At 41.4% G+C, this 12275-nt stretch overlaps 1 protein-coding gene across 1 annotated transcript in view; it reads left to right on the forward strand.

Moving 5' to 3' along the window:
• Positions 1-2636: 2636 nt before the first annotated feature.
• preb (prolactin regulatory element binding) overlaps positions 2637-12275 on the forward strand; it is a 46405-nt gene continuing 36766 nt past the window's right edge. The window contains exons 1-2 of the mRNA XM_070966166.1: positions 2637-2801; positions 10501-10687. Of these exons, the coding sequence (XP_070822267.1) occupies positions 10553-10687 (135 nt within the window). The 5' untranslated portion in view covers positions 2637-2801; positions 10501-10552. The remainder of the gene's footprint in view (positions 2802-10500; positions 10688-12275) is intronic.

Raw genomic sequence — 12275 nt, forward strand, 5'->3', positions numbered from 1 at the left:
AGTCATATTTCATCATGCTTGTGCTAACATAGTAGTCCAATCAAATTAGATTGCAACATCAGGTAATAAATTAAAACTTGCATTCTGTTCTGTAGCTGACTCCGTGGGAAACATGAACAGTTTTCCAAGAACACCTTAAATTTTTGGCACTGCCAACGCAATGTAAGATTCTTCTTCACTTTTCATCAAAGAAAAATTGGGGTATTATCTCACCAACATTTTGTGCACCTGGAGTGAATGTGGAATCAAGTAGGATTTTAGTCATGAATCTGATAACTTCAGACTTGATTTGAAGTCAGAAAAGACATGCAACTTGACTTTGACTTTAATACCAACAACTCTTTTCTTCACTTGGAATTTAGCCTTTTGACTTGGAATGACTTGATGTTCTCCCAAAGCATATAGACTCGAAGTTAATTCATTAAAAGAATTATAGTGATTCAACTCAGTAGGAGTGTTTGTCACTGCAGAGTGGCAGACAGACAGCAGATGATCACATTATCATCTTCAGATGTAAAGACTCTGCTGTAACAGCAGAGTCATGTAAAGACTTTATTTTCAGTCCTATTTTTGTCAAGACTATTATGTCAGTGACAAAGAGATTATGTCAGCACATCACTTGTAATTATAACTACTGTTAACTTCAGACTGTAAGAAATGTGATATTCGCACTCTAATGTGGAGTCATTTCAGACTAAGTGAATGCATACAGAAGGATTTACATAAGTATTTCAGAAATGATTCTCTTCACATAAACGTTTTTCTGTTCACAGAAAAATAGTCATCATTGTATAAATTCACATATAAAAAACATAAGGTTCACAAATGTACTTCTGATACACACAAAAGCCGCCATATCAGGGAGTCTCAAAAAAGCCACAAATGCAATGATGTTCACACAACAAGCAGTTTGAAAATGCAGGTGTAACAGTTTGTATATAAATATAACAACTTCCAAATGTTTTGTTTTTTTGTTTTTTTGGATTAAAATTGCAAATACTGTTATACAGACATGTGTGGAGTTCTTCATTTATTTAAAAGAAAAATTTTGGTGTGTGTGCATTAGAAATATATTTGTGAACCTATCTTTTTTATATGTGGATTTGATTTACATTTATAACAAGAACTGTTTTGTGTGCATAGAAAAATATATAGAGTAATCCCAAAATGCATTTGTCAATTTGTTTTTATGTATTAATGAATACTGAGACTGATCTGACTCCATATTCTAAATCTGGAGAAAGCATTCTTATATGTATTTACTGTAGTGTAGTGTAGTGTATTTATACTAAGGCCTATATGACTGTATGCTAATGCTTATGTTCTTTTACCATGAATGCACTGTTCATTTAAAACATTGACAGCCAATATCTATATTTGCACAAAGGCAGGATAATTTTGTCCAGAAAACAACAGTGAAGGAAGGAAAGAGTTCTTGAACAACTATGTTGTTTGGATTCGTATTTTTTTATTATTATGTCAGAGGTGTTTTTAGACATATTTACTCATAAGGCTACAAGACAATTCATCTTTTGACAATTTGGCAGCTAATAGAAGCTATTAATCAATCCTGTGAGAAATAAGAGCGCGGGTAAATATCAATGCATGATGATTATTAGATTTTTCATATTTATAGTACTCATCTTGGCAGTTCTTGTGTCACATTATCGGTAAACCTAACTAGCCTAACCTAAGCTGTCTTAATCGCTGTAAAAGTTGTATCTTTTTATGACTATTTCAATTTGTCACAGATGTGAAATTGAATAGCAAGGTGAGATAAAACTTTTCATTTACATAAATGGTATGCTTTGGGGGGCTGCACGGTGGCGCAGCAGATAGTGCGTGTGCCTCACAGCAAGAAGGTTGCCGGTTCGATCCCCGGGTCAGGTGGGGTCTGTGTGAAGCTTGCATGCTCTTCCCGTGCATGCGTGGGTTCTCTCCTGGTTCTCCGGTTTCCTCCCACAGACCAAAAACATGCTCATTAGGTTAATTGATGACTCTAAATTGTCTGTAGGTGTGAGTGTGAATGTTTGTTTGTCCTTACATGTGGCCCTGTAACTGGCTGTCGACCAGCTCAGGGTGTACCCCACCTCTCGCCCACCGTAGCTGGGATAGGCTCCAGCCCCCCGCAACCCCGAAAGGGATAGGCGGTATAGGCTTTGGGCTCTGGAAAAATCCTGACATTCTAACTTTTTCCCATATGCACAAAAAGCCTTTTTTTTTTTTTTTTTTTAACATAAATAGCTATACTTTTCACAAAGGAGTAGCTGTGAAGCTTCCTCCTACTTACTGCAATTTGTTCGATTGTGATGGCGATGTAAAATGGTGTTGTATTACTAATTATTTCAGTGACAAAGAGCTTCTTAGTGAGAATACTAATTCACTGTCACTCCTGCCAGTGAGAGGAGAGAGAGAAACTGCTGCCAGAAGAACCCTTCATAGCATACAGCATGCATGTGAGCAAATTACAGTAGAAGACAGTTGTGTATATTTCTCACTTTCCCCCGATGGTCTTAATAACTCCCTTTTGCTGCTCTCCCGTCTGTCCGGGGTTTAAAAAAAAAAAAAAAGGGGGGGGGGGGGGGTCTTGTGATTACGTCATAACGCACAGGAACGTAACTGACGCTCTCCACGCTGCTGACGTGTAGGTAGGAAGTGGCCGTCGAGCTGTCTTTAGCCGCTACCTCTTTGCTTCTCCATCATAAGCCTTTGCCATTATTAACCTACTATGAATTCATCTAATGTACTACTTACATATCTGATAAAATAACAACGGGAGAGGAACAGGGCCGAGTGCACAGGTAGGCGACGTAATGACTTAAATAACCGGCAAGAGCGGGTGCAGCTTAACGATATTGACGTTGCTGTTGATACATTCACGTCAGCTTCATTTAGCGATCGCAGTATAACATTGGCATTTACTTACGTTACTGCTGAAAACAGAAAGGGTTTTTAGTTATACCTGTCACCATTTCTACTAAGTCCATGACGGTGGTGATATGACTAATTCTGTCAGCTGCTAAATGCCAGTGTTCGTGAATAAACGGAAATGCAGGCGGCTTCAATGACTAGCGTTAAGTTAATGCTAATGTTACATTCATAAAGAACTGGATAAGAAAGGACAAAACTTGGCAATCTCCTGTATCCACTACGTTGACACCAGCCAAGACTAACCCATTCATCAGTTTAAGACAGTTTGTTGTGGTTAAATTGAAGCGATTGTTAAACCAATTCGGTTCTTAACTATATCCTCCGACTAATTCTGTCTGAAAAAGTGGTAGCTAGCAGTGGTACATCTGGTGACAGTCTCAGTTTCCAGTCACTGCAGTCACTGTAGCTGTTTGTGGCCATCTGCATCGTGACCTGACTAAGTTTTACTGACTGCTGTCAGTGTTTGACTTGCTAGAGGTAGTAGGTCCATGATGGGATTTTTTTTTTTATATTAGTTTATATTTTCTTCAGTAATCTCTCAGTTTTTCTAAAGGTGAACTGTTTCGTGTTCAATGCCAATGTTTTTAAGCAAGGCGTCGATACTGTGAACGACTGAAAGGACAACAGGTGTATCTGATTGCACGGCGGGAAAGACGCTGTGTTCAGGGCAGCAGAGACGCATCAGTCTTACCCTACGTATACACGTAGCAGGGTATTTGGGAAAACGGATATTTTAGCCCCTCTGTTTTCAAAAATAACATTGTGCACACAACATCGTTTTCAAAAATGTTGTCCTTTACATGAACCCGGATAAATACGCCGTCGAGCACATCATAACCATGCCAAACCTATGGGTGCGAGTGTAAACATAGGTCGCTCACATAACGTTAAGTATTTTCAGTAACATGGTGTGACGTTTCGGAACCTAAAACGCAGTTTAACCCTGTTTACACGCCAACACATAACCGGCATTTTCAGAAATATCCACTTTTGCTGGAGTTCTTAAAAATCATCGTTTTCTGTGAAAAAAAATAATAAAAAAAATAAAAAATCTCCGTTTGCGTGTAAACGAGAGGCCAAACTGCATGAACACATCTGCGTTTCCCTAAGTGTAAACGTAGCCTCAGACTTCAGTTTATTTATCCCAATTTGGGAAATTCTTTTGTTGTAGCAGCAGGTTAAACATACACATAAACTTAAAACAAAAACAATAAAAAAGAATAAAGATGAGAATAAAGCTAAGAGAAAAGAGTGTTCTTAAAAAAATATTATATTTAAATTCTGTTTGGGAGAACTTTGCTGCAGTTTAGCTGCAGCACCATCTACAGGTACATTAGCTGCAGAGTGCAGAATGCCAGAGCATGAGAAGCTTTATGCCTTGCAGCTGTTATGAGGAGTAATTGCAGTTGGGATGAAGCTCAAACTTTATGTGTTACAAGACAGTAAAGACAAGCGCAGGTAAAGAAATTGGTTGTCATCAGTGACTGCAGTCTTACTTTCCAGTTGCATATAAAATTGCACTTCTAGCTGCCATTGCCACTATTTGAGTTTACTGTCTCTCCATGAGACAGCCTCACGCTTAGATATTTCTCACGCTGTTGTCTCTCTCAAAGTTAGGTACAGTGATTCATTGCACAAGCACTTGATTTACTTTACTTTGAAGGTAGTCAATTATCATTGGGGTTGTGCTGAAAACAGTCCTACCTTCGTGAAGTCTCTCTCTCTTTTACCAAAGTCTCTGATCTTAATTAGCTTGATAGTTCTACAGCTTGGTCACAGTCATTGTTAGGAAAGGCTAGGTGATGCAAATTTAAGACTTTGGGATATGAAACCCTCCCATTCAGTGTAGACTTCAATTCAATTTCAATTTTTTATTTGTATAGCGCCAAATCACAACAGAAGTTGTCTCAGGACACTTTCCATATAGAGCTGGTACAGACCAAGCTCTTTTATCTACAGAGAAACCAACAATTCCCCCATGAGCAAGCACTTGGCGACAGTGGCGAGGAAAAACTTCCTTTTAACAGGCAGAAACCTCGAGCAGAACCAGACTCTGGGTGGGCGGCCATCTGCCTCGACCGGTTGGGTGAGAGAGGAAGAGCAAGAGAGGGAGAGTGAGACAGACAGACAGACAGACAGACAGACAGACAGACAGACAGAAATGCAGTCAGAGAGAAAGAGACAGAGAGACAGACATGCAATCACAGTAACAGTGACAGTGGATGTAATAATAGCAGTAGCAGTTGCAGTGGATGTCAGGCAGGGCCAAGGCAGGAGACACAGCTGCAATCCACAATCCAGATTCAGCCACTGTCCTGCAAGACGACAAAGCACAGAGACTCTGGGGAAGGAGCTAAGTTAGTAACACACTGTGGTAGAACATGAAAGCGTGCGGATGGAGAGGGACAGAAGGACAGAGGAGCTTGGTGTATCTTTGGATGTCCCCCGACAGTCTAATCCTATAGCAGCATAACTAGGGGCTGGTCCAGGACAAGCCTGAGCCAGCCCTAACTATAAGCTTTATCAAAAAGGAAAGTTTTAAGCCTACTCTTAAATGTAGAGACAGTGTCTGCCTCCCGGACAAAGACTGGAAGATGGTTCCACAGGAGAGGAGCTTGATAGCTAAATGCTCTGACTCCTGTTCTGCTTTTTGAGACTTTAGGAACCATAAGTAGACCTGCATTCTGGGAACGCAGTGTTCGAGTAGGGCAATAAGGTACTATGAGCTCTTTAAGATAAGAAGGTGCCTGGCCATTTATGGCTTTGTAAGTCAGGAGGAGAATTTTAAATTCTATTCTAAACTTTACAGGGAGCCAGTGCAAAGTGGCGAGTATTGGAGAAATATGATCTTGCTTCCTGGTTTTTGTCAGAACACGTGCTGCAGTGTTCTGGAGCAACTGGAGAATATTCAGCAATGAATTTGGGCAGCCTGATAGTAAGGAATTGCAATAATCCAGCCTGGAAGTTACGAATGCATGGACTAGTTTTTCTGCATCATTTTGAGACAAAATATGCCTGATTTTTGCGATATTACGTAGGTGAAAAAAGGCAGTCCTTGAAATTTGTTTTACATGGGAGTGAAAGGACATGTCTTGGTCAAAGATGACTCCCAGATTCTTTACAGTGGTGCTGGAGGCCAGCGCAATGCCATCCATAGCTGCTATGTCATCAGAAAGTGACTTTCTAAGATGTTTAGGGCCTACTATTATAACTTCAGTTTTGTCTGAGTTTAGCATCAGAAAATTGCAGGTCATCCAGGTCTTTATGTCATGAAGACATGCTTGTAGTCTAGTTAACTGACTGGTTTCTTCCGGCTTCATTGATAAATATAGCTGGGTATCATCTGCATAACAATGAAAATTTATTGAGTGCTTCCTGATAATCTTACCTAAAGGAAGCATATATAAGGTGAATAGAATTGGTCCAAGCACAGAACCCTGTGGAACTCCATAGCTGACTTTAGTGAGCACAGAGGAGTCATCATTAACGCGTACAAACTGAGAGCGATCTGACAAGTAGGATTTAAACCAGCTTAGCGCAGTTCCCTTAATGCCAATGAAATGTTCCAGTGTCTGCAATAGGATACCATGGTCAATGGTGTCAAATGCAGCACTAAGATCCAATCAGATGCAATTAGAAGGTCATTTGTAACTTTAACCAGTGCTGTCTCTGTGCTATGATGCACTCTAAATTCTGACTGGAAATCCTCGAATAAACTATTATTGTTTAGAAAGTCGCACAGCTGATTGGCAACTGCTTTCTCAAGAGTTTTTGAGAGAAAGGGAAGGTTGGATATCGGTCTATAGTTGGCTAAAACCCCTGGATCAAGAGTAGGCTTTTTCAGTAGCGGTTTTATCACAGCTACTTTAAAGGACTGTGGTACGTAGCCTGTTGATAAAGAGAGATTGATCATGTCTAATACTGAAGAGTCAATTAGAGGTAATACTTCTTTAAACAGCTTAAACAGGATCTAAAATACAGGTAGATGATTTTGATGATGAAATTATTGAAATTAGTTGGTGAAGGTCAACAGGAGTAAAACAGTCTAAAACTGCGACAGACTGAGTAACAGTTTCTACGGTTTCTGTGTTTGAAGACAAAACAGTACCTGTTGACAGCAGAATTCTGTCTCTAATAGTTAGAATTTTATCATTAAAGAAGCTCATGAAGTCATTACTGTTCAGAGTTCAGAGCTAGACGTTCAGAAACATTTAGCAGACTCTGAAGTGGTGGTGCCAGGCCCGGCACCAGGATGAAGTTACTGAGGGGGCAATTAAAAATTGCGAGGGGGTAAATCTTTTTCATATAGTGCAACACAGATAGCATCATCAGACCATTGATTCGAATAATGTATTTATGAAGATTTCATGAACTACTAGGCTAAAAAACAAAAATCAAAAGACCCAAACAGAATGTGGTCTGCTCTCTTTCCATCTCTTGTCGACCAGCTTTACCCTGTGCTTTAGACTGGCGTAAGATAGAGCCCTCTATATCTCGGAGGCGACGTCATTTACAGAGCTCATAGAACATAGAAAAATAAACCAGCTAAATTGTGTCTCCTACTTTTCCTCAGTACAGTTGCAGCCTCCTTATTTTTGTGTTGAACTTTCTGAGCAAGCGACCCTTCCAGTCTTCCTCCCGAAATTGTCTCGTCAGATCTCTTTCAAACGCCAGCTGGATCAAGTGTGCTTTTCGTGAATGTAGCATGCTTTGTCTGTGCTGACTGAAGACTTTGGTCAACGTTGAAAATGTGTTCTTGCACGTTGCTGAGGATGCGCCGAAAGTCACTCCATGCCTCAGTGCAGCAAGCACACTGGGCATGGCAGTGAGAGGCCCAGAGTAGCGCTGCAGGATGGTAGCAGGGGTCCATTTAACTTCAGTGGATCGGGCCATTTCAGTCTGCAAAAAATGTTGGGCGACAGTGAACTCTGACTCCACCAAAGTGGTGTTGGTGAGCTCCAGCAGCGGTCTCACCCTCTGTTCATCCAAAAAGTGAGGATTTCCAGGGTCAAGGGCACACAATGCCTGAACCAGCTGGCTGTTCCTTTCACTGAATCTAGCGTTCATCTCTCTGGTGACACTGTCCAGAGTGCTGAAAAACAGTCGCTTGCACTCTGACGCATGTTCTCTCTCCTGCTGCTTCTGGCCTACAGTGCTCTCCACGACGTACTGCTGTAGGTGTGCAGGGACTTGGCGCATTCTCTTGCTTGGTGGAGGAGATGCTGTTTCTGGTGCGTCTTGTGGGCTAGTAGCACACTGTGCCCAAATGGCTTGAAACTCCAAGTCGCTCCGTAGCTTCTCCACACATTCCAGCGCACTTCTCACAACCTTCACTCCAGTGTAGAGGTCTGTCTTTTTATCTTGCAGCACTTTGTTTGGAGGATCAAGGAGGGAGAGGATTCTGTGGACCATAACCGCAGTGAACCTGATGTGCGTGTCTTTTATGGCTTTCAGCAGCCCTGCTGCCTCTATTTTCAGTTCCATCAAATGATGGCCACTGCTGTCAATCTCTGCGAGGAACTGCACAATAGTGTCATAGCTCTTAACAATGACTGACACGGTAGCCAGGTGTCCGGTCCATCTCTGGTCCAGTAGCCTCTTCAGACGCTCTCCCGTGTACACTGCGGCCACAGTTGTTTTTTTTCAGAAACCAGTAAAGCATGTCACACATGTCAAAAAATACTTGGGGAGCTTTCTCAGCTGACATGGCGTGGACAATCACCAGATGCTGCTGATGGTTGAAGCAGTGCACATACGGGACTTCTCGGTTGACTTTTTCCTGTAATATTTTCTGTACACCACCTCTTTTGCCTGACATCACACTTACACCATCGTAACAGTGGCTGAAAATCTTGAGCCTGTGCTCAGGCCTACTGTTCTCAACTCTGAAAGGATCAGGTTTGTCAGACTCGATGCATCATAGTGCTCTGCAGTGGCCATGACCAGCAACCTTTCACACAGCTCATTATCTATGTCCAGATAACGGAGGACGATTGACACATTTTCACAGCCAGTTGGATCTTTTGTCCCGTCCACGATCAGCGTGTAGTAGTTATCTCCTTTTTCTTTGACTATTTCATTGTCACTGTTTCACTCGTGAGCACTATAATTTCATTCTGAATTTCATGTGACGTGTATGTGGCATTTTTGGGGATTGTGCTAAATATCTGGGCTAGGGCAGTGTCTTTCCGAAGGGTGTACTCCATCATAGACAAAAATAGTCCACTTCCCCCCTCCTCTCTTGATTCCAGCGTGTCCAAGCTTCCTCTCAGCGGTTGCTGGTGCGTAACGAGGAACTCAATGATGTCCACGATGGCACTCTGATACAAGCGTTTCCTTGCCAGCTGCCCCTCGTTCACAAGTGTGGCGACCTCAGTATGTGTAGCACTACAAGCATAGTATTCTTTCCATGGAACACTGCATTTCAAATGCTCCTTGCTGGACGCATGCCTTGAAAAACCTTTGGAGCTTTCCGTCGCAGTTTTCCAGTTGGAGAATCCACTGTGGGTGAAGGCTTTGTCAGCATTTGCACTGGACCCGATGGCAAATTTCCAACATGGAAAGCAAAAGGTTTTCTGGCACACCTGGGCATGCTCATCTGTCCCCAGATCACAATGAGCCGTTGGAGGTGGGGAGGGCTATGCGCGGATTCTGACCGCACTCGCTGCTGGCGCCGGGCCGGGGTAACCTCTGGAGCTGAAGTTGACTGGTGAAATTCAGCTGCCAAAGTACTTCTGCTACTGGAGCCACAGTGTTTTGGTTTTTGTGGGTTTTTTTTTTTTTGGAAAACCACGTTCGTATATCCATCTTTACCTGCTAATGAACTGCCGCGAAGTAAACTGATAGAACAATAAACTGAAAACTAGCTTAAACCACATAGCATACAGTGTGCCGTGAGGCTCAAACATAATAACGCACTATGTCACTGTCCATGGTTCTGAACCGCAAATAACGAGGGATTAGGGTGTTTCATACTCTGCACAACCAATCCCGACCGTAACACATTATATGAAGAAGGACTAATACTACTAATAATTTACCCGTTTCTTCCACTTACTGAACTGTTTACGACTTGAAACAAACAATGTAATTATATATGATGGTATGTGTTAAACTGAGGGGGCAAACTTTTAAACTGAGGGGGCAATGCCCCCTCCTGCCCCCTCGTGGTGCCAGGAAAAATTACATTCCAACTTAAAAACAAACACTACTTGGGTCCAGCTCAGATGTCTTTTATTTAACATGATTGTCATTGTCGATTTATCTGATGATGGTTTTTTTTTTCAATCAATTAAGTAGTTGTAAAAACAAAATGCCCATCACTATTTCCCAAAGCCCAATGTGACTTCTTCAGATGTCTTATTTTTTCTGACCAACAGCCCAAAACCCAAACATATTCAATTTATAATGATAGAAAACAGACAACAGCAGCAAATTCTCACATTGAGGAAGCTGCAATGCAGCATCCCTAAACATACCTGTTCCAGGCGTGTTGCATCCTTATTGCACCCCAAGTAGTTGGAGGACAGAGGATGTCACACATAAACTAATGCTCTGTGTTTTCCACAGGTCTTTTTGAATGCAGTGGTTTTATGAAGAAGTGTAAGTGACTTGCACAACAATGGGGAAGAGGAGGATTCCAGATCTGTACAGAGCCCCTTTTCCCTTATACTCCATTAAAGTTGACCCTAAAACAGGGCTTGTGATCACAGCAGGAGGTGGAGGGGCTTCAAAAACAGGCATAAAGAATGCTGTGGTAAGTACTTAGGATCAAGACAACACATTCGGTATTTGCTTGTGCTGTGTGCATGTGGTTGTATTAAGTTGTATAAGTTGTACTACGTGTATTTGGTGCTGACCAATAAGTCACATTTTCTTCATTATCACAAAATGAACATGTGCAGTAAACGCAGCCCAAAAGACTGCTTGAAACACCATGAATAAGGAAAATGGTTTGCTATTGCTATTTGCTATTAACAAGCGTCAATTTCGCCGGTTTCGCGGTATATGACAGTATTCTTTTTCATCTGGAAGATGAAATCTCCGCCTTAAAAAAAAAAACAAAACTATTATGTAGAGTGTAAACCACCTTTAAATCATGGGATAGTAGCCAAATCCATCTAGGAATTAGTAAAGTATTAATAATAAATAAAGTAATAATAATAAACGATTCAAAAGTCCATTCTAAAAATATGAACCTGAGCAGTTTTACAGATGTTTTAACACAGGTATGTCCAGGTGCTCATTTGGGCATATCTCAGCCTTTTTTCTGCTTGCTATTGTTCTTATCTCATAAAAAGACGAAATGCAAATAAAACAGTAAAGTAACACCTCAGGCTAGTCAGCAGGGTCCTCTATGAACGCTCTGCCCATTCATGTGTAAATGCAACGGCGCGGTGAAGCTAAGTGCGTCTCTCCCCGTCATTCTGGTATGCTAGAAGTTAGGATTGGTGCTTCCTGGCGTGAGCATTGACCGTCTGTACTGCGCGCATCTCACGCTGCCCCCTGTTTAGGCGGCGCTTGTATAATTGGTACAAGTTGGCGATTGTAACTTCGCTGAAGTATTTTCTGCTCAGTATTTCATACCTGGGATCCAATGTGTTCATCATCTGCCTGAAGCTTGTTTTTCTACAGTGTTAAGCGGACCCATGTCTTGGCAAGGCAGATAGTGATAGAGTTTGTAATCTCAATTCATTGTTGGCTTTTTCTGTCCTACCAGAGCACTAGTTTACCCTCACCACGCCCCGCACCATGTGTGTTTAGAGGCGCAACATTGAAAATGGTCCCACACTGTTGTGCGGCGCAGTGTTCTGAACATTGTGTAATCACATACACCAGTGTGACGGTCTATTAAAAATTCATATCATAACAAAAACTATACACCAGTATTTGGTGTGAACCGATATGCCGCCCGGCACTAATGCACACTTCTGTATTTTTTAATCGCAAGTATTGAAGTAAGTAAAGTTTTTTTATATAGCGCCTTTCACAGATAAAAATCACAAAGTGCTTTACAGCAATAAAAGCAGAAGGATAAAAACAGAAATGATGTCAATAAGAATATAAGTATAAGTAAAGATAAGACAGGGAGTAACAGCTAAGAACAGAACAGCAAAAAAAACAAACAAAAAAACAATAAAATGAATAAAATAGAATAAAACAGGTACTGGTCAACAGAAGGCCTGTCTGAATAAAAAAAGTTTTCAGCTGCCTCATAAAAATGTCACTTGAGTCGACCAATGTCAGTGTTATAGGGAGCGCATTCCACAGCTTCGGTGCGAGAACTTGAAAAGCATGGTCACCACAGGTTTTGTACTTGGATTGGGTTTCAACAAGTAGTTTTA

The sequence above is a fragment of the Chaetodon trifascialis genome, chromosome 7 (assembly GCF_039877785.1).
Source record: "Chaetodon trifascialis isolate fChaTrf1 chromosome 7, fChaTrf1.hap1, whole genome shotgun sequence".
Lineage (NCBI taxonomy): Eukaryota > Metazoa > Chordata > Actinopteri > Chaetodontiformes > Chaetodontidae > Chaetodon > Chaetodon trifascialis.